At 37.0% G+C, this 28,000-nt stretch overlaps 1 protein-coding gene and 2 long non-coding RNA genes across 4 annotated transcripts; 2 read left to right on the top strand and 1 right to left on the bottom strand.

Moving 5' to 3' along the window:
* Positions 1-26,218, top strand: capn3a (calpain 3a, (p94)). Its single transcript, XM_065288638.2, has 21 exons — positions 1-695; positions 993-1,062; positions 3,709-3,827; positions 3,901-4,034; positions 4,184-4,352; positions 4,437-4,520; positions 15,331-15,425; positions 16,515-16,592; positions 17,641-17,801; positions 18,079-18,248; positions 18,337-18,348; positions 18,505-18,713; positions 21,013-21,049; positions 22,479-22,556; positions 22,726-22,783; positions 22,868-22,932; positions 23,170-23,238; positions 23,319-23,397; positions 23,512-23,628; positions 24,180-24,238; positions 24,916-26,218. The coding sequence occupies exons 1-21, from the start codon at positions 309-311 to the stop codon at positions 24,940-24,942; spliced, it is 2,277 nt and encodes a 758-aa protein (XP_065144710.1). The 5' UTR covers positions 1-308; the 3' UTR covers positions 24,943-26,218.
* On the bottom strand, positions 6,579-13,266 carry LOC135778176 (uncharacterized). Of its 2 annotated transcripts, XR_010544424.2 has the most exons (6): positions 13,252-13,266; positions 12,662-12,736; positions 12,446-12,505; positions 10,647-10,685; positions 8,466-8,662; positions 6,598-6,877 (listed from the first exon to the last, which is right to left on the bottom strand). It is a non-coding gene; the product is annotated as an uncharacterized lncRNA (long non-coding RNA). The 2 variants fall into 2 exon arrangements; XR_010544423.2 differs by lacking the exon at positions 13,252-13,266 and having other exon boundaries at positions 6,579-6,877; positions 12,662-13,062.
* LOC135778178 (uncharacterized) lies at positions 7,210-14,050 on the top strand. The gene is made up of 4 exons (XR_010544426.2): positions 7,210-7,346; positions 8,494-8,588; positions 8,896-8,931; positions 13,920-14,050. It is a non-coding gene; the product is annotated as an uncharacterized lncRNA (long non-coding RNA).
* Positions 26,219-28,000: the final 1,782 nt, after the last annotated feature.

Raw genomic sequence — 28,000 nt, 5'->3', positions numbered from 1 at the left:
ATGCTGAGGGTGCTTAATACAGATCTCCATTGAGAACAGATTTAGAGCCTGTGAATGCCTTCTGCTGAGGCAGGCCATCTCACTGGCCTCTCTTTGGCTGGATGCTCTCCTTTGTATCAGCCTACAATGACAGCACGAGAGCACAACTATCACCAAACGTTCATTGTTTTCCAGCCAATCGGAGCAATCCAAATAGAAGGCTGTTGCAGTTTGTGTGTTTTATTTTTACTGTGTGTGTGTGCTAGCTGACATATTAGTAAAAGAAGTGTGTTCACACTTTGTCTTTTTCCTCCTAACACCATGACCACATGAAAGGTGTGTCATATAACAGACAACCAATCAGAGGTCAGCTCTTTGAATTTATGCCAGGGATTTTGGGCTTACAAGACTTAAGTTGTGGTGGCAAAAGCCAATTTTTCAAAACTATCCCAGTGAGACGTAAGATGCCCTATACACCGTCTGGTTTCTTTTGTGACCGGTTAATCCGGGAGAGAGAGAGAAAAGATGGGGAAGGATCATTGAGCAAACCCATCCGCTTCGGTGGTCAGGACTACAATGTCCTCCGCCAGGAGTATTTACAGAAGAAAACTCTTTTTGAAGATGAAACCTTTCCTGCCACAGTGGAGTCCCTTGGCTACAAAGAGCTAGGCCAAAAATCCAGCAAAGTTAAGAACATCATCTGGAAGCGGCCCAAGGTAGGAGAGAGAAGAGGATATAAGTCAAGTGGATTGGGACAATGTTGTGGGCAAGATGTAGAAATTGCAAATAGGATGGATTTATAGTGTCATGCATGTATAACAACATTATGGATGAAACAAAGTAACTAACTAGACTTCTTTTGAGTTTGAGTTATGTTGATGTGTAAACCTATTGGCTGGGGGATCGCAAGACAATGATCTATCAGCTTGCTCCTCTAGTGTTTCATGTCATTAATGTGTTTGTGTGAAATGTTTTAGCTCTTGTTTGACTTAAAATAATGATGTGACCCACAGGAGATATCTGAAAATCCGCAGTTCATTGTTGGAGGCGCTAGCAGGACAGATATCTGCCAGGGAGACCTGGGTAAGATTAACACTTTATGGTATATTATTGACTACCAAATTTTTGGGTTCAGGTCTGTGAACATATTGAAAGGCACGCAACTTGGCCATTTTTAGAAGATCTAATATAAATCTCAGGTGCGCCCAGAATGTGTCTTTGAAGTTTTAGCTCAATATACCCCACATATCTTTTATTATAGCATGTCCAAAATCATGTTTTTTTTGTGTGTGTGCTTCCTGCTCCCATACCAAAATAGACAGTGAGCAATAGATGTCAGTCATGAGTGAATCAAAATGGCATGTCTAATGAGACTGCTTTGGTTTAATGGGGACTTAAAGAGGAGTGGGTGGATTTTTTGTCATTGGACACACATTTATGTCCAAATACCTCATAATAATAGGTCCTGTTTAAAGGGTCACTCCACTTTTTTTTTGAAAATATGCTCATTTTCCAGCTCCCATAGAGTTAACATTTGATTTTCACCGTTTTGGAATCCATTCGGCTGATCTCCGGGTCTGGCGGTACCACTTTTAGCATAGCTTAGCACAATTTATTGAATCTGATTAGACCATTAGGATTGCGCCAAAAATTTACGAAAGAGTTTTGATATTTTTATTTAAGTGTTTTATTAATCAAAATCAGTGTCTTTATTCATAAATATGTCCTCATTGGTGTCAAATGAGCTGACGTTTCTTTGTAAGCTTAGAATTGCTCCCCCTTTCTTACATTGAACGGGTAAGTCCAAGGAGGCTTCCATGTCATTTCGCCGTATTGATAAACTGTAATAGCAGACAGGGACAAAAAGCACTAGCCTACCAACGCATTTCCACGACGGGTTTTCATTCAGAACACGTGAACCAGCTGCAACGGACAAGGAGAACAGTGATTACATAATGGCTACCTTAGTTGCAACACGCATTTGGAAAGGTGAGGCGCTAGAGAGCACTGTTCCTTTGAATGCAAACTACAATTCCACCACTAGATGGGGGTAAATCCTACTTATTGTCCCTTTAAGATGAAATAACATATATAAGTCACAGTGGACTATACGTCGCCTTTTTTAGAAAATTATTTAACAAAATCCAAGCCAAAGAACAGACATTTAATCTGGAAAGGCAAGTTATTCAACTAAACGATAGCAGACAGAACAACACGCTGAATAGATGTCTGTACATTAAAAAGTAATATTATCAGTTAGCCATAGCATACAGAACTTAAGCCCGGAATACACTGCAAAATTTTTGCCCTCCTATAAGATCATTACCTTATCACACTGTGCAACATGTATCGTTTAAATTCGGGTACGAGAGGCATGTAGACTGTACGATAATGGCACGGAAGCTTCGGCGGCAGTGTCACACGTTGCGCAACGTCACCAGCATGCGCTCGAGGTAAACAAATACCGGCGCGCAGGTCGTAGCAGCAAACACTGTGGGTGATCATGCCGAATTTCTGACACTGTCAGAAAACTATCGTAGGCTATCTTTGGACGCAAGACCGGGAAAACGGCGGCTTTGAACCTCTCTCATTGTACGACATAGGACCACTGATGGAGAGCCACGATCACAGAAATCGCGACGATTGTTTCACGATGGAAATCTTTCGTCTGGGACAGCCAATAATCGTGCAGTGTATCCCGGGCTTTACCTGGAAGGTTGAATAGTCTAAATTAACCGAACAAGCCAACTAGCGTGAAGTTCCCATACTCGTCATTCCACATTACAGAATCCATTAAATTACATTATTACAGAAGCAGCATATGGCAGACTCTCGCGGCTGTAGACGGTAATGATGTCTCTTGCCTAATAAATGTAACAATTAATTCATACTGACTTACAAGGCGCACCTGACTGTAAGACGCAGCACCAGCCAAGTTATGTACTAAGACCAACGGAAAATTTAAAGTTGCGATTTTCTAGGCCGATATGGCTAGGAACTATATTCTCATTCTGGCTTAATAATCAAGGACTTTGCCGCTGTAACATGGCTGCAGGAGGCGCAATGATATTATGCACGACAATAGTCCCCTTGATAACTTTCAATAGCAGGGGACTATTTTCGGGCAGTGTGTAATATCATATCGAAACTCTTTTGGTGATGTTTTAGCGCGATGCCAATCAGATTCAATAGATTATGCTAAGCTATGCTAAAAGTGGTACTGCCAGACGCGGAGATCAGCTGAATGGATTCCAAAAAGGAAAAAATCAAATGTTTACTATATGAGAGCTGGAAAATGAGCATATTTTCAAAAAAATTAAGTTAACCTTTAAACAGGACCTATTATTATGAGGTAGTTGGACATAAATGTGTGTCCAATAACAAAAAATCCACCCACTCCCTTTAAGGTCACAAAGCAGATTTATGGCAGCGAGTACCTCTCTCTGGCCCCTGTATACTGTACAGAGTTACGGTCCAGTAGGAACCCCATATTGTTTACTCTGTTGGAAGGGAATCCAACTCGCAGCACTCCTATTGTTGTGTCCCACACATGGGTGATACCAGAGAGCAAAGACACAAAGGTTTCCAGTGCAAAGAGTAGATTACCAACTTGGCATGTTCCCCCGGACAATTAAAAAGTGTTGAGGTCAGCAGTGTGAGCCCCTGTTTTGGCACTAATAATACGAAATGTTATAGACAACAACGTGTGGAATGTTTCTGTGTTTGTAGGAGACTGCTGGTTGCTTGCAGCTATTGCGAGCCTAACATTAAATGAGAAGCTACTGTATCGTGTTATACCTCAAGAGCAAAGTTTCTCCGAAGGCTATGCTGGAATTTTCCATTTCCAGGTCAGTGTTGCTTAAAAAAAGGCACATTTTTATAAATGCTTGGTGACACTTATCTCTCTGTTTTCAATGTCAGTTTTGGCGCTATGGAGACTGGGTGGATGTTGTCATTGATGACCGCATTCCCACTGTTAACAACCAGCTGGTGTTCACCAAATCTGCTGAGAGAAATGAATTTTGGAGTGCTCTCCTGGAAAAAGCTTATGCCAAGTAAGTGTCTGTGCAAATTAAAGACACTGGGATTAGTCACAAACAATACCACCAACAAGAACCAACATGGTGACAGTATGTTTTTAATAAAACATGCTGAACGATACCGTTGGGTCTCTCACGGTTGAAGTTTGTGTATATCTGTTCAGGCTTCATGGATCCTATGAGGCTCTTAAGGGTGGGAACACTGCTGAGGGGATGGAGGACTTTACTGGAGGTGTGACTGAATTCTTTGAGATGAAAGAGGCACCCAAACAGCTGTATAAGATCATGAAGAAAGCTCTGGAGAGAGGCTCTCTTATGGGTTGCTCTATTGATGTGAGTCAAGCAAAAGGGCTCATTTTACACGCGGATCCAACCGATTTGCATTGTAAAGCATTGATATTTTTTATTTATTTACAGTCACTGGTTCCAGCTCGCTTTGAAACCCGCACTGCTACAGGGCTTGTGAAGGGACATGCCTACTCTGTGACTGCTGTGGAGGAGGTATTACATCTATTTTGAACCTAAGGGAACACATCACCCAAAGCCTGGGGCTATTACGCTTAAAATGACATACCATAGAAGTTTTATAAAAGGGATCCATGTTGTTTGTGCCATAGATGCTATATTTTGTAAAGTAATACAGTAGTTTTGTGTAACTAACAAATCAAAATTCAAAATGGTATTGGCAAATGATCATATTATCCACTGCAGTTCTCAAATCAAACTAACATTGAATGTTCATGCGTCATTAAATGTTAAATGCCACTTTTGATGTCCTCCTTAAAGGGATAGTTCGGCCAAAAAGGATATTAAACCCATGATTTACTCACCCCCAAGCTGTCCGAGTTGCATATGTCCATCGTTTTTCAGACAAACACATTTTCGGGTATTTAAGAAAATGTTTTAGATCTTTCAGTTGATTAAATGTAATGTTACGGGGTCATCGACCTTCAAGTCCAAAAAAAGTGCGTCCATCCTTCACAAAATATATCCAAACGGCTCCAGGATGATAAACAAAGGTCTTCTGAGGGTAATCCGCGCGGTGTTGTTGTAGAAATATCCATATTTAAAACTTTATTAACGTAAATAAATACCTTCCGGTAGCGCCGCCATCTTAGTCGCGTCCGCATTCAGGATGAGAGCTTACGGAGGCTACTCTGCTGCTGCTCTGTGCCCCCGCCCTCCGAATTTGTCATACGTCACTAAGAAAAGTGCGTACACTACGCTAATACTCTCTCCTGAATACAGAGGAGTCTAAGATGGCGGCGCTACCCTTACAGAAAAAGCACATGTATTTCACATGTGCAAAACACATGTGCTCACATGTGCAAAACACATCTGCTCACATGTGCAATACACATGTGGCCACATGTGCAATACACATGCTCACATGTGCAATACACATGTGGCCACATGTGATCACATGTGTGTGATTTTGCACATGTGAAATTTAATGTGTGAACACATGTTAAAATCACATGTGACACATGAAAACATGTTAAAATCACATGTAGAACATGTGTTTTGCACATGGGAAATGTGTGCTTTTGGAACACTTTTGTGTGAATCACATGTGAATTCCCATGTGAAACACATGAGATCACATGTGAAACACATGCAAAATCCCATGTGAAACACATGCAGATTCACATGTGAAACACATGCAAATTCACATGTGAAACACATGCAAATTCTCATGTGAAACACATGCAAATTCACATGTGAATCACATGGGCTCACATGTGAAGCACATGCAAATTCACATGTGAAGCACATGCAAATTCACATGTGAAGCACATACAAATTCACATGTGAAACACATGCAAATTCACATGTGAAACACATGCAAATTCACATGTGAATCACATGGGCTCACATGTGAAACACATGGGCTCACATGTGAAGCACATGCAAATTCACATGTGAAACACATGCAAATTAACATGTGAAACACATGCAAATTCACATGTGAAACACATGGGCTCACATGTAAAACACATGGGCTCACATGTGAAGCACATGCAAATTCACATGTGAAACACATGCAAATTCCCTTTCAATTTCACATGTGAAATGTGTGCTTTTGGAACATTTTTGTGTGAATCCCATGTGAAACACATGTGAAATTAGTGGATCACATGTGGCACATGTAAAAACAAATGGTCACCACATTATGCACATGTGATCACATGTGTTTCACATGGGATTCACACAAAAATGTTCCAAAAGCACATATTTCACATGTGAAATTTATTGTGTGAAAACATGTTAAAATCACATGTGACACATGAAAACATGTTAGAATCACATGCAGAACATGTGTTTTGCACATGGGAAATGTGTGCTTTTTGAACACTTTGTGTGAATCACATGTGAATTTCCATGTGAAGCACAAAAAATTGTCATCACATTATGCACATGTGATCACTTGTTTTTACATGTGAACTTGAGAGTTAAAGTATATAAAGTAGGCCATACAATTGCTTATCATAACCAAGGACTCAAACTCACCCTTTGACCCCAAGGGTAAGCTATAATCTAGCTAAGATGTCAGTGATATAAAATAAAGGCACCATGATGTGACTTTGACATAAGACACATTTTACTGTAAGGAAAAACTGATTCAAATGGAGAATTTATTTGCAAACATACAGAAAATTATAAGAAGTATCCAAACATATTCATAAAAAAACAAGTATCAATAAAATGCTGTCCATACAACAACAACTGTATATCTGAGTGTGTGTGTATGTGGGAGAGAGAGAGAGAGAGAGAGAGAGAGAGAGAGAGAGATGTGTCTTTATGCATGTCCATTGTTATATGTGCATCAGTCCTCAGATTCTCTTCCAGCAGGCTCCCTGTTTTAGGATTAAAAAAAAAAGAAGATTAGAGCAGTACAAGCATCAGTCTCTCTTGATAGCATTTACTTTTTCTTTTTGAATTTCAGGATTAGCTGTTTTTAGTTGTATGGTCTTTGTAGGAATGGCCACTCGAATGTGGCATCGACGATCGATTATGAAACCATGATCGTGTGGGTTTATTTATTTTTTGTGGTTATGGCAGCATTTGGTTAGCATTACAACTTTTAAATATTGATTATGATGAACTATGCATGTGCATAATGAAACACCTGTTCTTGTCGCAGGTCCTGGCATATACAGGTAGATACAACAATAAAATGCTCAGTACTGTTTCACCATGCGAGAATGCATGAGAAAAGTCAGGAATCGATCAAAAGAATCAAAATGCGTGCATCGTAACGAATCCCCGGTTCTTTAAAGTTTTAATCGGTTCTAAAATGAAACTGATTCTTCATACCCAACCCTAGTAAGTATTGTTATTTGTATTGGTGTATGATCTTACTCTGCACTTATGGCGCTTTTCCATTGCATAGTACCCCACGGTTTAGTTTAGTTTGGGTCGGGTCAGCTCACCTCACTTTGGCGTGGTTAGCTTTTCCATCGAGTTTAGTATCACTTCCTAGTGGGGAGGGATTATAGGGGTGTCGTTATATTTGCGCTGCAGACTGTGACATCATACAAGTGAGAGCATCATTGTACATTTCCATACATTTATTATTTTCTCAGTCTGCCACAAAATTAAAATTGGCCACCACAAATAGATGTTTGCACATCGCGTTTATCACTAACGTTACCTCTGTCTCACATGACAGTTTCTGTTCAAACACCGCGGCGTCAGTCGACGGCGCTCCGCTGAGCCTCAATGAAGTTGCATTTAAGCATATAATGCTGAAGTGCTCGATGTGAATGTTCTGCCAAAAACTGCAAGTTTGGAAAAAACTGTTATGGTGTTCCTGATTCTCAACTTGTGGATGTTTTTCATCGCTAAAAGGGAGTTTGGGAACTTATAGCAGAGCACAGATGACAACATGTTTGCTCGAGACAGCGCAAGCTAGCACAGGTAAAGCTAATCTACATTATAGGATGACGCGATTTTCTCAGACCAATCAGTGATCTACAGTGTTTTCGCATCACGTTTGGTATCAGCTCGGGTCGCTTTGAACCCCAACCGAGGTGGTACGAAAAAAAGTATCGGGTACTATGTACTGCACCCAATGGAAAAGCTCCAAAAAGTAAGCAGACCCAAACTAAACCAAACCGTGGGGTACTATGCAATAGGGCTGTCACTTTTTATTCGATATTCGAATATGCATTCGAACATGACGTGAAATATCCGTATTCGAACTATAAATAAACCATCCGGTTCTTAAAATGCCATGGGTTGCTAGATATTCGAATATATTCGGATACATTGCATGATATTCAAAACCGTTCGAATTTGATTTTTCTCAAAAGTGACAGCCCTACTATGCAATGGAAAAGCAACATTAGAATAGGAATGTAATAGTTAAAAAGAATAATATTTGTGCAAACAAGTTTGTAAACTATAATTTGCCCAAAACTCACAATATTGTAACATCCTTACCTATTACTAGCTTCACTTTCTCTGTCAGGACTCTGTCTTTGTTCACCAGTGGTCCCTTTTTTCCCTGTGACGGAGCATGTTGTCATTTTTTCTAAGGTGGAAATGGAGTCCATCACAGTTCTGGTGAGTTTCTTGTAATTCTCACACTTTGGGGCATAATCCAAGGTGACTGGGTTCAATTTAGTGACAGATGTGTTCTGTGAAGATAAAAAACATAATCCTATATTAACAGGCCAGCCCACCTTGGAAAAATATTTTAAATACAATAGTGTAACAACTAAAGGGACAGATGACCCCAAAATAAACATTATTTACCAATTTACCATTATGTTAATCTTCAATATTGTGAGTAAAACCTTACATTCTGTTCATCTTTCAATCTGTTTATATTACTAGGTATTATAGAAATACCTTTCTTTGTGTTCCACAGAGTAACATAAGTGTATGGAATTGAAACGACATAAGGGTGAGTAAATGACAACAGAATTTTCTTGTAAGGGTGGACTTTGCCCTTAAAGGCCTGGAGAACTTTGTAGAATCTTTTGTTGCCCTGAAAGTAATAAGCCCAAAACCTATGCTTCTTTAATTTTGCTCAGTACAACTAAGAGACAAACAAAGAATTGTGTTTTGTTTTCTCTTAACTTTTACTGCCTGTCTAAAATATACTTTTTTGCACATTAAAGCAGGGGTGCCCAAACTTTTTTCTACCAAGGGCCAAAAATCCAACCTGACTAAGAGCCGAGAGTTTAAAGTAAATGTTGCTGTGTTATATATTAATATTAAAGTTGCCCTGATTCTCCTAATTTATAAATTTCTAATATTTAAAAAATAAATAAGCAAACATTACTTTGTTGCCAACAATTTCCCGATACGGTACATATCCAGATACAAGGCCACGATACGATGCACATCACAATACAATAATATTTTGAATTACATTTTGTTCAGAATTTAGTTACATTATTATTATTATTATCTGTTTATTATACATTGAATAATCAGTGTTGTAACTGTTGTGTGTTTGACATTCATTTATTAGCTTTTGGGGTAATTCGTAGAAATACTTTAAGTAATACTTAAATAAAGTTTTTTTTTAAAGCAGATTTACAAATATAGTGCCTTACTCTAAGCATTATATTTGTCTCTCATTTAATTATTCTATATCTATGAATATATGTATACACATGCAGTCAAACCTAATACTACTGTATTTAATAGAAGTTTGCAAGTTGTGCAGACCCGTGTGCCCTTTAACTTTAACTCTACATATTCCGCGAGTCATATGCGTATTTTCGGTCAACAGCGATTCGTCATGCTACCTTCAAAAGTGCATCCGAATCGATACGGAAGGTGAGGTATATATGCGCGCATCGTCAGGCAATCATGACGATGTATCTTCGTATCAATATTTTGAACACAGCACTACTGTTTATGCATAACTAATACAGTTTTATTTTCAAAGGTAACTGAGAAAATAATTTTGCCAATCATTTTTACATTTACATTTTCCTTTGTCTGTGTGCCACTCCCTCGACCTCCCCATTATTAGCCTATAGTGCAGGGTACCGGAGTTCGTTGAGTTTCGTGATGCACACCTTCAAGTATCCATGTACATTAAAAATAAATGTATTCATTTTAATTCCTTGCATTTAATTTCAATTTACATTTTTGTAATGTACAAATAAAACAAAAAAAATTACATTTTAAAAACTGTTTAATTAGAAATATGAACATCTGCGTCAATGATGTTTCCTTAACTCACGTGGCATGACATGCCAAATTAAAGGTCATTGGCCCTAGTTTGGGCACCTCTAAATTAAAGGGATAGTTCCCCCCAAAATCATAATTTACTCACTTTAATGTTGTTACAAACCTGGATACATTTCTTTGTTCTGATGAACACAAAGGAAGATATTTTGAGTAATGTTTGTAACCAAACTGATCAGAGGCCCCATTGACTTCTAGTATTCTTTTTCCTATTATGGAAGTCAATGGGGCCTCTGATCAGTTTGGTTACAAACATTACTCAAAATATCTTCCTTTGTGTTCATCAGCACAAATAAATGATGCAAGTTTGTAACAACAGGAGAGTGGGTCAATTTCCCTAATTTTATTTTTGGGTGAACTATCCCTTTAAGTAAGTAAATGTAAACAAAACAGGTTCTGTTTTACTTGGCTTACCTTTCATTGCTTTGCAGTTGAGTGTGAATCATCCACTATCTGAAAAAGAAGTGTATGGAGTGTTGAGGTCAGCAGTATTTTAAATAATGATTATGAAAAATTGCACATCTATCAGCTGTTTACAAACCCAGGAATTGCTAGTGCAGGAGTTTTTTAACGGTATGATAGCTAGTACCCCATATGATAAAGTTTTAGTGAGAGACCCGTTTCCTAAAGTTTTTATCCATATTTTGTAAAGAAACATTGTAATTATGTTTTCAGCAATTTTTTTACAAACTCAAATACTTTGCTACTACTGTGTATACGTTTACCATTTTTGATTTGTCTTTTCCCTTGAAATTTGCTGGGGAATCTCTTACTGTACGTTCACACCGCCGCCGACTTGAGCTTCCAAAGTTACCGGAAGTCATTCATTTACAATGAAAGCTGACTTCTATCAGCTGCAAGGAGCGTCAAATCCATCGGCGTCGCGTTTTGAGCGACCAGAGCATCAATCAAAAAGTTGAAAGAAGCTCAACTTTATTGTAATGAGGTATGACGGGGTTCAGCGGCAAGCAGCAGCAAAACACCAGCAACCAATCGGAATATAGCCTAGACATTCTTCGCTAGCTGATTCCGAAGAAACATTTCATGGTGACAAAGACTTCAGAGCGGCCAAAGCGTCAACAAGCTTCCGCGTACTTATTGACAAATGTCCTTGACCAGGCGGCCTGAGCTTTTTTGGAAGGTCAAGTCGGCAGCAGTGTTAACGTACAGTTAGACCACAACCTGAGGGACCCCAGTTTGAAAAAACCGTGCTCTAGTGGACCAAACGGTCTATTACACAATGGCTCTGTTTACATGCACAAAATTTTGTCAATCCGACTGAATTTAATACGATTGAAAGTTACGACGATACAGTTTACATGCACCCTAAACACTGCAATCTGATTTAAATGTTCGTTTACATCTACATTATATAGAATCCGAACCGACAGTCTGCACAAGCACACCGCCAGCGTTGCCAGACTCGCATATCAAAACCATCCGAATGGATGTTCAAAACTAGCCCAAAAGCCCACTGACTATTCACAGCCCAAATACCAAGAACTAAGCAACGAAATAATTTAATCTTTAACCCGCAGAAAAAACAACTGCTGGAAACAGTTTAAACAGTAGCCCAAATCTAAACTCGAAAAAAAGCAGAGGACTTGGCCACGCTACGCTGCGGACAGCATCTCTCGTCGAGTTCACGCTTTATCTCTGGATAAAAGTTAAAACTGAGTTAGAAAGTTGTTCTTAAGAAGTTTTCAGATATAGGTAATGAAAACACACATTTTAAAAGGCACAACGCTATATTAATTACTTTAAGTAGCCTAATGTTTTAAAAGTACACATAAACGCTGCAGAATTTAGTACATTGCGTGCACAGCGTGTGACCCTATTAACGTTACGTGATGCATTACCTTGTTGTTGCATGTTTCTGTGATGAGAATCATGTGATATAAGAGGTAAATATAATACGTGAACTTGGAGCACAAATGTTCAGCGCATGTGCACAATGTATTTTTGCATCCGATTTAGAAAATACTATGATTCATGCGTTTACATGCATACTTTTCTCCTGCTGATCGGATCACAGATCGGAGTACACCACTTCAATACGATCCAATTTGCATCCAATCGTCCTCAATCATATTGATTAAGGTGTTTACATGACGACTTTTCAATACGATTGAGCCATCAATATGATTACAAACGGATTATTTGGTTGCATGTAAACGTACCTAATTTGGGGTGATACCGGGTTGCATATTCACCTTATGGTTTGAAGGAGTCTCATCCTCTTCGTTATCATCTTCCTCACGAGCAAATGTAGCCTTACAAAACACCAAAGGACATTTAATAGGACAGAGGACACATGAGAGTAATATATGAAAAGATATAAGAAAAGAGACAAAATGAGAGCATGACAAAGGAAATGTATTAAATATTTGATTTGAAGGACAATATCTCTCAATTATAGCATAACATACCATTTGTTTTGATGTCCACATTTTGTGTGTCTTTAACCACTGACTGGTACTCTGCCTTTTTTTACCCAAGTCTCTCTGTATTGAAGTAAAGCAAAAGTAATTATACAACAGTATCTTGCAGAGTATAAAATAATAACATAAATGAAAGCATCAAAATATTTATAGACTTTCCTTTTTAATAAAGGAAATGTATTTGTTAAAAATAAGTTAGCTGATTAACTTAAACCTATTTCTGTCAGATGAACTTTCCTGTCAGTAAGGAATCACCTCAAAAATACATTGTTGTAGATATTTTTGCTATCAAACGAAATTGTTTTTTTACAACTTTACTCACAGGTTGTGGTTTTATAACGTGTATCAATTCGGAGATCGGTCCTATCAGACTGCTGTGCAAGCGCTGATCTGAGTTCAGTTTAAGGCGCGAGGCGCGTTTTGTTAAATTTTTCCATTTATGTTAGCTCAACATTTAAAAATAGCTGTCTGCGTAGCATGTTAAACATGACTTATCAAATAAACATGTTTAACAGTTACCATGAGGCGACTTAAAACCTATAAAAGTTAAATAAACGAATTAAATGAAATTCACTTACCGTTCACGTTGAGTATTTGTGCTGGAAACGCTTTCCAACCGCCTTTAGGCGGTTTGTTCCTCGTTGTCCACAAGACCAACCGTCTTTGGGTCACTTAACATTTATTATACTTCCCATATTTATCCAAACCAACTCTTACATGGTTTTCTTTTATCCATTTAATGAGCAAGGTTCAACTTTCTTGTCTTATTTACCTCAGACAGCAAGTTGCAACGGATAAAGAGCGCGAATCACATTAAACCAGATCAACTGACAGACGTACAACGTCAGAGTTCCGCGAGAGCGATTTGAAAGCAGACTCCTCGAATCGCTTTCGCGATACTTTGACGTCATCGTCAGCCTGTCAGTTCTTTTGGCGCCGTATGAAGTCGAAAAAGCCTTTTGACTGGATGATCTGGATGAATGAATACGACAGACTGTAAAAAAAAGATGAATACACAGAACAGATTGGAACCGCCTAGAAAAAAAGAGGAGTGTGCGCGTGTGTGCCTGCGTGCGTGTGTGCTTGCGCATGCTCACTGGGATTGGTTAAATGCGGATCAATATACCCCTTATTTGCACAGCAGAGCCATCAAATAATTCTGTGTTCCTTGGATATGCAAGATTGCAATGAATGCATATTTTTTTCATGATAATGCACTGTAACTAACAGGGTGGCTTTTTTCCAGGTTGATGATGACAAGGTGATGACACAAAGGAGCTTCCATTGCCTTTATTGCAACTAGGACTGACAATAATGTCTGCAAACCCTTCTCCAAATATTAAGTCTTATTCTATTACAACATTGCCACCTGCCAGCAACCAAATATCTGTTTAAAAATATGTTGTCAATTTTTGTAAATAGATCATTTTGTCAAAATAAAGATTAAAAAAATCTGCCACCACATTTGTGTGTATATTGCCTTTATGCAGATTTCAAATGTATTTATATAATTTATCATTGGAACCAAAGTACACATTATCACACTTGTTGATGCACAGTAAAGCCGAAAGTTGATGTTTACGCAAACATTAGCCTACTTGTGGTTTGGTAACATGTGATCCACATGTTGAAACTATTGCATTATATAAGACATTTCTCACATGTGCTTTATGTTATAACATGTTCCACATGTGCGCTATTATGTTGCAGCATGTGGTGAGATGTTGTTCACACGTGGTAATATTGTCCACATGTGAGCACATATTTTCCACATGTGAGCACATATTGTCCACATGTGAGCACATATTGTCCACATGTGAGCACATATTGTCCACATGTGAGCACATATTGTCCACATGTGAGCACATATTGTCCACATGTGAGCACATATTGTCCACATGTGAGCACATATTTTCCACATGTGAGCATAAATTGTCCACATGTGAACACATGTTGTCCACATGTGATAACATGTGATAACATGTGGTCACATGTGACCACATGTGAACAACATGTGAAAAACATGTGAAATGCATGTGCTTTTTACCGGAAGGTATTTATTTTTGTTAATAAAGTTTTAAATATGGATATTTCTACAACAACACCGTGCGGATTACCCTCAGAAGACCTTTGTTTATCATCCTGGAGCCGTTTGGATTTAATTTGTGAAGGATGGACGCACTTTTTTTGGACTTGAAGGTCGTGGACTACGGGTGGACCCCGTAACATTACATTTAATCAACTGAAAGATCTAAAACATTTTCTAAAATACCCGAAAATGTGTTTGTCTGAAATACGATGGACATATGCAACTCGGACAGCTTGGGGGTGAGTAAATCATGGGTTTAATATCATTTTTGGCCGAACTATCCCTGTAAGTTTTTTAAAGGGATAGTTCACCGAAAAATGAAAATTTTGTCTTAATTTACCCACTGTCTAAGTGTTTCAAACTTGTGTAAATGTCTTTGTTCTGCTGAACACAAATGATGATGTTTTGAAGAATGTTTATAACCAAGCAGATCTGGGGCACCATTGACTTCCATAAAAGGGACAAATAACACTAAGGAATTGTATTGTTCCTCTGATCTGTTTGCTTAAGCAACATTTTTCAAAATATCTTTAAGTGATTGCCTTTAAGTGATTGTATGTGCCTGTAGTGTAAACAGTCCCAGCATAAGGAGTCTAAAGTACATCTGGTTCGTCTACGTAACCCCTGGGGTCAAATTGAATGGAATGGACCTTGGAGTGATAAGTAAGTGTCTCTATTTAAAACAATAATAAAAAATTTATTATACACTCTAAAAATGGATGTTAAAAACAACACAATTAATGTTATTTTTGGGCAACACAATAACATCGTTGTTCCAAACTAGATATGTATCTGTGTCATTATTGGAACAAAACATTTTGTTACTTTTAACACAATTTGTCACTTGTATTTACCACAAAATCAACACAAATTGACACATAATGTGTTAAATAGCATAACAAAAAATGTTTAAAAAAAATGAACACATGCTTTTTTAGAGTGTACCGTTCAAAGGTTGTAGAATAATTGATTGAAGTGTTTCTCATAATCTAAAAATCTATTATTTTAAAGGTCTATAGTAGTTTTGTAGACAAGAATATAACTGTGCCAACATCTTATTTTCTTTATAATATAAATAATAATTGGATAACTTGGTCCAAATAACGAAGAAAAGGCCAATACAAACCCATGATAGATGAAAATGCCTTCAGTCCTGTTTAAAAAGAAAACATCTCATATCTTTTTTTTAATCTACATACCGAGGGTCCCCTTACATAGAAGTCGCCATTTTGTGCACCATGTTTCTATAGAAAAAACTTTTTTACTAAGTTGTCTCTGAAGATGACATGTTTGTCCGGTGATGGCTACTGCTTCTCTATGTGTTTCAAAAGCGAGGGTAAGCAGTGAACTGAGCCATTGGTTGCAATTCATAACATCACCACTAGATGCCAATAAAAATTAACACACTGCACCTTTAAATCTGCTTAATCCCATCCTCATGCCATTCAGAGATACCTCTTTGTTTACAGAATGACGTTTTTTGACTGATTGTACGAAAGGATACTGAAGAGAAACTTGAGACTTCTGTAGAAGTGGAAATTTTTGTATGCACTTAGAGGGTTTTGCAGCGAAAGATATACAAATTTGGTTAATATCAATGAAATGACTAAAGTGACATTTGTGAAAATAGGCATTTCAATGACTGACTAATAAACTTAACCTTAACCTCAAAAACTTAAACTTTTGAGGGAGTAGTGTAGTTATACATTTAACAGAACTCATTGTGCATGATAACTTATTTCCTTTACTCAGTTCTAAAGAGTGGGAAACCATCTCTAAATCAGAAAGGGAGAAACTCCAGCAACAAAATGCAGAAGATGGAGAATTCTGGTGAGTTAAGGCAAACACTCCACTCATGATTTTGATGAAAGAGTGACAGATAATAGTTTATAGGTAAGGAATGGGGGCACAAAGAAACACTTTTTGGTTTTGTCTTAATCATTTAAAAAGAATTGAGTTAGATCAATCCTATTTTTACACAAGTAACACACACATCTCTGCCTCAAATGAACACTTAAAGTTTGTTTCTAGAACATACCTTTGTCATACAATTACACAGAAAGTGACAGAAGTGCAAATATTACCCCATAGGTGGGGTTTATTGTAACAGAAAGAGGGTTTGTTGCAATACTTTCTATTTAAAATAATAATTCAATACTCTTCAGCCCATAATATACTATATTGTTGGATATTGTTTGTTCATCTGTTAAAAATAGATAGATATCCACACCTCCATCCATCCATGATCTTTCTTTTAACTATCCTTTTACAGTATTATGCATCAATGCATATGGATAGATATTTTTTAAAAGGTCCCCATAGGTAAGAATGAAGATAATTACTTTCATGCCTCCAAAACACTTTGCCGTATGTATGTGATGCCTAGACCCAACCTAGACCCAAGTCCCTCCTTAGGGTCTCAGGCACTGTTGCCTTACCTGTGTTTAGTTTATACATACTACAGGCATTTGGTAGTATGGTAGCGTAGGCAGCTTGTTCCCCAAAGCGTTGCTATTGTGACGCACCTCTGGTTCCCTAGAAAGGGAACGTCTCAAGTTCCCTGAGAAGAAAATGAGATGCTGCTTCTCCCTGCCATACTCCCTGCACCCCGGTAGGCACTTGCTTCGGCATTTGGTAAGCGAGTGTGCTTGTTTGGGATGTCGTCTTATACTCCTGGTCCACGCAGCATCCCACTCATTATTAATTTATTTTGTCATGTTGAGGCATTCCCCAAAGTGTTGCTATGGCGATGCAACATCTCGTTCCCTTCTCAGGGAACCAGGGTTACATACGTAACCTGAGACGTTTTATTTTCTGCTAACTGTTTTATAATCCTCTCATGCTGTATTGCTTAAAATGTAACTTCTGATATGTTTAGGATGTCATTTGAGGATTTTAAGAAAAATTACACCAAGATTGAGATTTGCAACTTGACCCCTGATGCTCTAGAGGACGATAAGTTACACAAATGGACGGTGTCTGTTAATGAGGGACGCTGGGTGCGAGGCTGCTCTGCTGGAGGTTGCAGAAATTATCCAGGTAAGAATAATGATTATATTTTACATTTTGTTTTTCTGTAGCCTTGAATTTACATTTACACATTTGGCAAGCACTTTTATCCAACGCGACCTACAGTGCACTCAAAGTATACATTATCAGCATGTGCACTTCCTGGGAATCAAAACCACAACCTTTGCATTGCAATGCTCTAGCAAGGAATAACATGTGTTTCTTGTACGTAGCTACACAATGACCTGATATGTAACATAGTGAATTTAAATAAATGTTTTTCCTTTATTTGTGTGGTCTACTACAGACACATTCTGGACAAACCCTCAGTACCGTCTGCGTCTTCATGAGAAAGATGATGATTCGGAGGACAATGAAATGGCCTGCTCCTTCGTCATTTCTTTGATTCAGAAAAACAGACGCCGGGAACGCAAGATGGGTGCGAATCTCTTCACTATTGGATTTTCCATCTATGAGGTATGAGGTGTCGTCATTTGATGTTGTTCATTGATAAAATAATGTGACTACTTACAATGTCATGTAAACTATTCTTCTGTCTCCTTAGGTGCCAAAGGAGGTATAAAAATGTGAAGACAAATATTTTGGAGGGCCTTCAGAGTATTGTTCTCCTTAAGGCCTGTGTATATCCCTCTGTGCATACTTCTGTAGTTCTTGTGCTTTTCCAAAACTCTTTGTCAGTGTTTGCTTCTCTTTGTGAATTTCTGTCTGTCAGATGCATGGAAACAAGCAGCACATGCCGAAGGATTTCTTCCTGGCTAACAACTCTAAGGCTCGTTCCAAAGCCTACATTAACCTGCGAGAAGTGACGCAGCGTTTCTGCCTCAGTCCTGGGGAGTATGTTATTGTTCCCTCTACTTACGAACCCCACCAGGAATGTGACTTTCTCCTCCGTGTCTTCTCTGAAAAGAAAAATACTTCTGAGTGAGTAAAAAGAAGGAGATTTCACCGTACAGTGATGTGTGTATTTTTTTCCGATGTTTGCGGATGATGTTGTTGTCTGTATGTAGTTGTCTGTCCCTTTAAATTGTGTCATAAAACAGTATCTTTTATATGTGTGGGTGCTGTTTGTGTACATTCTGGATATACTGGATATACTCGCCATGTTTGCATGTGACTTGTTCATTCATCCATAACGTGCTAACAACAACCACAGAAATAATTTACCCAGATATTAATAAACAATTACAGTTTAACAATTAGTTTTTCAGCATTTGTAGTCTGTTAACGTTTTGAATTTAGTGGGTCCTCAGTTCTTGTGGTCTCATTGAACAGTAAAGTTATGTTTAGGGATGCACTGATCAATAAATTATTGAAATTATAAAGTTTAATACTAATACAATTATATAACAATATTTTTTCTTTTTTTTAAAGTCATTTGAGGATTTGGTTTTCACCCATGTGCATCCACAATTTTCATTTCGGCCCATCACCCATCAAATACTAGGTTTTGATACTACTCATTAGACATTATTTCGATTTAGGATTTTCACCTATCATATAATATAAAGGTATGCCATTTTGGATGCACAATACCTTATAAGTTACACAACAAGTTACACAATAGCTCTTTTTAGTGAAGTCTGTGCAACAGCAACCCTATTTCAAGGCAATTCATGGTATTGTCACGAAACATTTTATTTATTAATTTGTGTTTTCCTCATTATTTATTGTGTCTTTGAGCACAAATGTTTTTGTCGTGTCATTTTATGTATTGGTTTTTCCATTTTTTTTTTCTATTTTTAAACCATTGTCGCATGGGGTAAGAGTTGGAGTTTGGGTTAGGATGTCTGAAATGTAACAGGACGTCATTCTAACCTCAACCCCAAGCAACAATAGTTTAAAAATAGAAAAAATGGAAAAACCAATACATAAAATGATCTTCATACATCATTGAGTATGGAAGAAAGTCGTGCTCAATGACACATAAAAATGTCCATGAACATGAATAAATGAATCAAAAATTTTCGTGAATAAACCATGAATTGCCTTAAAATTGGGTTGGAAACAACTGGAAAGCAGGGGTAAAATCAGACAAGGGACAAAAAAATTTAACAACAATTTATTTGTAGACCTGGAAGAAATCTGCCCCAGTTCGAGGCTGTATTGGAATCTTTTTTAGGACAAGCAACAGCACATACTGGGACCTTCCGGTAAACACTTCCTTTCAGTTCTGACCCAATCTGATACATGAAGGACTGGACAGGCAAAGGACTGATGATGGTCTAATGATCCTTGTTGAAGCTAGACATTGGCATGATTTCTAGTTTCTTGATATAGCCTAAATGTAAATGTATAGCTGTTTTTATAATCAATTGGTTTTTGAAAAGGTTTTGGATCATTTGATAATGCTACGCAATCTGCAACATGATGAAAACCTCTCAAATTGAATTTGGGACTGCTAAACATTAAGAATAATTTAATGTTAAAGGTGCACTGTGTAGATTAATTGCTACTAACGGTTCAGTGCACTGCTCACCCCTCCCTGTCGAAACACATAGGAAAGCTTCTGCAGCCACCACAAAACAAACATGCCATCATCTGAGACAACATAGTGATGTTATATAGAGCAGTTTTTCCATGTAAGGCTACTGTAGAAACTAAATGGAAAGTCGCTAAATGGTGACTTCCATGTAAGGGGACCTGCGGTGTATGTAGATAAAAATTCTTATTCTAAGGTAATAAAAACATAACGGTTCATTATGCAGTGTCTTTATACACTACTGAAAACATAGTTGTGTATATTATATTGCATTTCTGTCAAGAGATCCTCCTAAATTTTACACATTGCACCTTTACATTTAATAGGATTGTGATTATAAGCAATCCCTACGTAGCTGGTATAGAAAACTGATATGTATGGCTGTGGAAATGAAAATGTGAACGTATAAACATAGGCATGCAGATAAAATTAAATAAGAGAGAATACATACTTGCAATTCATGGCCGTAGTCAGGGTTTGGAATTTAGTGAGGTCCAGGGTGGGATGTTAAGAGTTAACAAATGCTATCCCAGGTGAAAAAGGTAAAATACACTTTTTTTTAAGTATTTAAAAAATTACTTTTTAATATAAAAAATTTACAGATGTCCGAACCTCTGTGACCTCATAGCTGGCTACGACCATGTTGCAACTGCAAGATCTGTAATAAGCCCTTCAAAGCACCTTGATTTTGTTCACTAGTCTATATACTATGGTGACCAGTGTTGTTTGGTTTCTTTTCAGGGAGATAGAGAACAGGATTGAGGCTGATCATCCAGTGGTAAGTACATTTTGCCTGAAGTCTGAGGTCATCATCTATATGTGCTCCTAAACGCAAGCGTTTATCATTTCAACTGTGATACCTTAAAAAATTCTAACTTTAAAGCTGCAATGCGTAACTTTTGCCTCTCTATCGCCATCTATGTTTGAAACACTGCAAAATTGCATTTATTTGCAGATTAATGTTTTGTACGTGTGCTATATTTTCATAAAATGTGCTTTACATTATGAAGGATGATTTTTTTGCAGAAAACAGTAAATCACAAAAAATCTTCTCCCTTCCCACCATTTTTAAAGAGTAATGCCAACCCAAAATTAGTCCTCTGCTATTTAAAGTTTCCAAGGGGACTACTTTCAGACGCTACGTAATATCATTGCGCCTTCTGCAGCCATGGTACGGCAGCAAAGTCATTGATTATTACGCCACAATGAGTGTATAGTTCCTAGCCATATTGGCCTAGAAAATCACAACTTTTAATTTTCTGTCGGTCTTAGTACACATGTATGTAACTACAGAAGAGTCAAGTTTTAAATAGGAAAAATATCTAAACTCTTTGGTTATTTTTGAACGCGATGCTAATGGTCTAATCAGATTCAAATAGATTATGCTAAGCTATGCTAAAAGTGGTACCGCCAGACCCGAAGATCAGCTGAATGGATTCCAAAACAGTAAAAATCTAAAGTTTAACTCTAGGGGAGCTGGAAAATTATCATTTTTTTTTAAAACAAGTGGAATGTCCCTTTACCCCCATGCGATGTATTTGCATATATAATAATATTATTTTAATAATAATAATTTTTATTAACTATTTGTAGTATTTTTCAACATTTATTTATTTATTTAAATCCTTATTTATTTTTACATTTATATTTTTCTACATTTATTTATTTAACTTCTGTGTCCGTATAGTAATGAGGTAGGACGTGCTTTAGTTTTGACTCTTTCAATCGAGTTTATGAGGGGCATGAGGGAATAGATAAAAAATATATATAGATTTATACGTGCATAAATAGATAAATTAATAAAATAATATAAAAAGAAAAAAGAAACAATATTAAAAATAAATAAATGCTTAGTTTAGACCAGTGGTCTCAAACGTGGTGCCCATGGGCACAAGGTTACCCGCACAGAGTCTGTGAGGTGCCCGCCAAAGCACATTCTATCAATAGTCTCAATTGTAATATTTATTTATTACATATTTTTTATATTAGCTTGGCTTCATTTATGTATGTTAAAAGTTTAAACAATGATTATTAAAATAAAATAAAATCAACAAGTTTTATTCATTGTGGTAGCCCTTGCTCACAAAAAGGTTTGTGACCCCTGGTTAAGACTGGAAATCTGGAAAGCACTCAGGTGTAGTTTTTCACACATTAAACTAAACAAATATCCTTTCTGATCCGTTTTCTTAACTTCAATGTTGAATTAGCCGGATCCAGCTTCTACTGGGGAAGAGAGCGAGGAGGACCACCACTTCCTGTCCATCTTCCAGCAGATCGCAGGGGATGTGAGTACTGGAGAGCCAGTGAGCATTGGGGGGAGTGTGAGGTTGTTGGGTTGGGACCATAATTGGGCATGCCAGTGGTAAAAGTGGTATCATGACAGTTGTACCTCTTCAATATTAACTGTTTAATAAATACCACATCAGGCTCTTCTTATCTTTTAATATTTTGCAGCATATGGAAATCTCGGCCAATGAGCTCAAAGATGTCTTGAACAAGGTGTTGTCTAAATGTAAGCATCTTAGCATGAATATTTTATTATATGTATTTTTCTATATACCATCTTAAAGGAACTATTGTATCTATTTGTTCACAGACAAGGACATACACACTGAGGGCTTTAGTCTAGAGAACTGTAGAAGCATGATCGCACTCATGGATGTATCCTTTGTATTAAAACCATATTAACACATTCATTGGATGTTATCACCCATATCACCTTGACTCATAAGTGCAGCAGATTTAGGTATTTCTCAAGCATCATTAACTTTTGTAATATATGAAAAGATGCAATTGCATTTACGTGTTTGGAAGATGCTTTCATCCAAAGCGATATATATATTCGCTTGTTGCTGTGCAATGCAGTAAGCAATGATTTCTTTAATCCCGATCATACAGATGGATGGAACAGGAAGACTTAACGTGCAAGAGTTTAAACACTTATGTAATAAGATCAAACAGTGGCAGGTTTGATCTTAAAGTGTCATTCAATCCTAAATATAAAAGCAACAGCTTGTTATATACAGTAACACTAATTTTCCCTGCAGGGAATCTTCAAGCGTTACGACTTTGATCACGCTGGCACCATCAGCAGCTATGAGATGAGAAATGCCATCAATGATGCAGGTAAAATCTGATGTTTGGCTGCTGATCATGTTTATCTTTGTGGTGATGCTGAAGAGTGGGTGACTAACTGATAAACCTGTTACTGTACAGTCACGTGTCTTGTGTGCCATTTAGGGATTCGTCTGAATAATCAGCTGTATGATATCATTGCCATGCGCTATGCCAATGAAAGCATGAACGTCGACTTTGACAGTTTCATCAGCTGTCTTGTTCGACTGGAGGGAATGTTCAGTAAGTCATCTTATCTAATCAAATTTTTTTGCACTTGCCAATAGTACAAAAAACATCAGGGCTTTTATCAGGAGGACACTGTGCAATTTGGTCTATTAAAAGATTATTCCTAATTCTAATATTAATCCCCATATTATGTGTTTTTAACTGTATATTTACATGAGAAAAATGTATACAATAGTTCAAGTTAAAAGAAGCAATCATCAATCGATAAAGAGTGATGATTATTTAGGGGCAGGGCTTTATACAGAATTTTGTGAGGTGCTTGCCAACCTGTGTGCATGAGCAGTAGCTAAAACAAAAGTTTAAGCATAACTTTAACTAAATTAAATTTTTTCCTTTCCCCCAACCCTGAACATATACAGTCACTTGCAAAAGTTTGTGCACCCCTGACAATTTCCATGATTTTCATTTATAAATATTTGTTTGGATCAGCAGTTTTATTTTGATCTATCAAATAACTGAAGGACACAGTAATAATATTAAAAAATATGAAGATCTAAGTATTAGCAAGAAAATATCAGTGTCTAAGGTTAACCTTTTGTTTTTAGGAGCATTTCAGGCATTTGATCAAGATGGACATGGCACCATAAGCCTTAATGTACTGGAGGTAAGTGGACAACATTAGGACATTTAAAGGGACACTCCACTTTTTTGAAAATAGGCTTTAAATAGTCCCCTGCTAATGAAATTTACCAAGGGGATTATTTTCAGGCGCTGCGTAATATCATTTTGCCTGCTGCAGCCATGTTACAGCAGCGAAGTCCTTGATTATTACACCGGACTGAGAATATAGTTCCTAGCCATATCTGCCTAGAAAATCACACATTTTAATTTTCTGTCGGTCTTTGTACACAATGTAACTGAAGAGTAAAGTGTTAAATTAAAAAAAAAATATTGAAACTCTTTGGACATTTTTGAGCACGATGCTAATGGTTTAATCAGATTCAATGGATTGTGCTAAGCTATGCTAAAAGTGCTACTGCCAGACGCGGAGATCAGCTGAATGGATTCCAAAACTGGAAAAATCAAATGTTTAACTCTATAGAGGGGCTAGAAAATAAGCATATTTTCAAAAAAAAGGGGAGTGTCCCTTTAAAATGTGCTAAATTTTACTTGCTAAGCATAGTCTTTAAAGTCTTCCTCACTTTATCATGGACTGACAGACCTGATTATTGTGTTACAAATGATTCATAATGCTTGTGTAAAATTTTTGGTCTTGTTAGTTGGATTTCAAGGTTGCATTTGAATGTTTAAACGGCTGTTTCAATTTCTCCAAATAAACAGTGGCTCCAGCTAACCATGTATGCTTAGATCATCTATGGATCTGGGTGAGCCTGACCTCAGCAAGGACCAGAACTACCAGCTTTTACCTCAACACTTAATGTGCCAGACTACCGTTACCTCTTTCTCTGTACCTCAGCTCAAACTGACCATTAGCAAATGTCTCATTCTTTAAATAAGGTTACTAATTATTTTCTTTTTTGCAATGACATGCTTGATGAAACCGACTCACAGTTGTTGTTGGAAATCATTGTTAGATTGCTGCTCTTTAGTCTGGATGTAGTTGGGGCATTGTAAACAAGACTTTTGATAACAATGAACATTAATTGCTCAAAACATGAGTGATTTTCAACATGGTTACCAGTATTCTGTCTTAATTCCTCATAGAGCGCAACATGATTTTCACATAAACTTCAGTGTGTGTTGCAGGCAGCATTTACCTCACAAGCATCAAATAGTGCTAATATATTGATGGGTCTGAGATTTTCCCATTGCTCATTTGTCAGGAGTGTATACTAAACGGCACTGTTTTCTTTAGTTTAATCCATATACAGTTTTTCCTTGGTAATTATTATGGTCCACTTAGCATTGAATTTTTTTTTCTGTGGGATCTGTTTCTCAGGGAAGAAACACATGGAATCTTTCTCTGAATAATAATACAGTTTTCCCTTCTCGAACAAATCCCATTTAAAAACTATCTATAACAACCCAAAACTCTTAAGTGGACCACTCATGGACGGCTACTGTCCTGTAGAGTTGATCTCCAACATACATAAACAAGCCGTTTCGGTGTTTGATCAGGGTTAAAACTAAACTTTGCAGGACATTTGCCATCCATGATGGAGTGGATTAGCCTTCTCAACCCCTGCCGTATCCTTCTTTCAAATCTTTCTTTTTCCAGACACATTATAATTTTGTAATAATAGAAAATGAGCAAGAACTAAATGAATATCATCAGAAAGCCACACGAAACGCATGGGTACCTGATAGGCAGTTGTGTTCAGGGTCTTTACTTCATACTGTGGCCATTAAAAAGTAGACTTTTGTCTTAGCCTCATTGAACCTTTTGTTTAAGTAAGTGTACTGACTTCACTTGTTAACCCAAATAAATAATTGTGGAGTTCTTGGCAGAAATGCTTTTACAGGAAGATGTTTGAATGCTTGAATTATTTAAAAATGGGCAGATTTGGCTTTTTTCCATGCACAAAAAGAAAAATGGCAAATGCAAAACAATTTAAAACACAGTGGGATCAGGTGGGTCCCACAATGTCAATTGGTTGTTCTAGTGAATGACACAAAAAAGTGTTTTGATTAGGGATGCACCGATACCACTTTTTTGGAATACGAGTACGAGTACTTGCATTTCAGTACTTGCCGATACTGAGTACTTAATAAAAAACATGATTTAAATTTACAGGTAACGGCTTTAGTCATATAATTTTACAAAAAAAACAAGGGACTAGTTTTCCAGTTTGTTGTAAACTCTGCCTCTTTGGACAACACAAGAGGCATTAACCCCTTACACGCCGCTCAAACATAGACATTTCTCAGACCGTGGTATCGATCCCTGGTATCGGGGGACTTTTAACGAGTACGAGTACTTTAGAAAATGTGGTATCGAGGCCGATACCCGATACCAGTATCAGTGCATCCCTAGTTTTGATATCAGGGATTGCAATTAGACTTGCATTTAATTCATACAATGACAATGAAAATAAACTATTCTCTTCCAAAGAGAACACATTCTTTTTTTATTTTTAAATTTACATTTTGGCACATTTCTGTAAAAAATATTTCGGTGGACCCGGAGGTAGATTAGATACCTGTCTAAGTTGGTCTCGGAATTTTAAAAAATTTGGGAACCACTGCTCTAAAGTAACTTTTTCAAGGGTAGTGTCACCCTTCAGTAAATACAAATCTCATATAATAACTGTTGTGTTGTTGGATTTGAAATAGTTTTAAACACCGCTTTGAGGATTTTATTGGCTAGAAATAAACGATAAGCAAAGATAAAAAATTTAAATGATACCAGAATAGGTAACAGGGTTGTGGATATGGCTTAAATGTTGAACTTCAAGAGCATCAGTAGTTTGGGACAAGATGTTACCACTTACCCAATTTATGAAAAAACTGAAGCCAAAACGTTAGTAACTAATTTTAACTCTGTGTATGTTTTGATAATCTTTCTGAATCTAATATCTAACAAAATTCCTTTACAAAAATGCAATTATTTAAGCTTTTTGCTAATAAATTTGTGTTTTTAAAGAAAATACTCATATTTAAGAGTTTATAAGCAGAAAAAATATAGATATAATGAAGTTTTTTCCCTGTTTTGTTTGTTTATTGTTTGTTTGAAAGCAGAGGGTCTGTTCTTTCATTTGATATATTTGTATGTTTATATATTTTTAGAAGAGAATTTTCCTAGAAGGCATTTTGTGAAACTTTTGTGAAAATCACAAAAAAATGGCTGGCAGGAATGAGTTAAAGATATCTAAGAAAACATGGGATTTGTGCACCCTTAAAGGGCACCTATTATGGCCTTTTTACAAGATGTGATATAAGTCTCAGGTGTGCCCAGAATAAGTCTTTAAGTGGGCGGCGCTTTATCAATGTGACCTCACATTGATAAGAGAATCAAAACGGCACATTATGTCCAAAAACCTTGGTTGTGGATTTTGCAAAATAGGTGCCCTTTAAAATAAAGAAACACCAATTTATATACCCTATTGGATGAAAATATTTCCAAAATATTGCATTTAAAGGAACAGTATGTAGGATTGTGCCCAAAACTGGTATTGCAATAACAAAACTTGTGGCTAAAACTGGTACTGCAATCACCCAATTGGTGGCCAATACACAACATGACAACATTAACATCAGTTGAGGGCTGCAACTCCACTTTTTAAATGACAATAGACCAGGGTTGTCAGTGATATAAGTATTTGAAATGAAAATTATTTCTTAATGTCTAGTGACATATCAGGGACATTTTATGATTATTGATATACATTTCTTACATAATGTCCCTTTAATATATCAGACCTTGCACATTTCAAAAGCAATTTTTTCTTCAACAAAGTAAGAAATG

This window comes from Paramisgurnus dabryanus, chromosome 17 (assembly GCF_030506205.2).
Source record: "Paramisgurnus dabryanus chromosome 17, PD_genome_1.1, whole genome shotgun sequence".
Taxonomy (NCBI): domain Eukaryota; kingdom Metazoa; phylum Chordata; class Actinopteri; order Cypriniformes; family Cobitidae; genus Paramisgurnus; species Paramisgurnus dabryanus.
This window is presented reverse-complemented; position numbering and strand designations above follow the sequence as displayed.

Bases quoted from the DNA above. Each gene is read 5' to 3' on its own strand.
- capn3a (XM_065288638.2), top strand. From the start codon at position 309: ATGAAAGGTGTGTCATATAACAGACAACCAATCAGAGGTCAGCTCTTT. The intron at 4,521-15,330 runs GTATTACATCTA...ATGTGCCTGTAG, and splicing joins CTGTGACTGCTGTGGAGGAG to TGTAAACAGTCCCAGCATAA. The intron at 22,557-22,725 runs GTGAGTACTGGA...AATATTTTGCAG, and splicing joins TCCAGCAGATCGCAGGGGAT to CATATGGAAATCTCGGCCAA.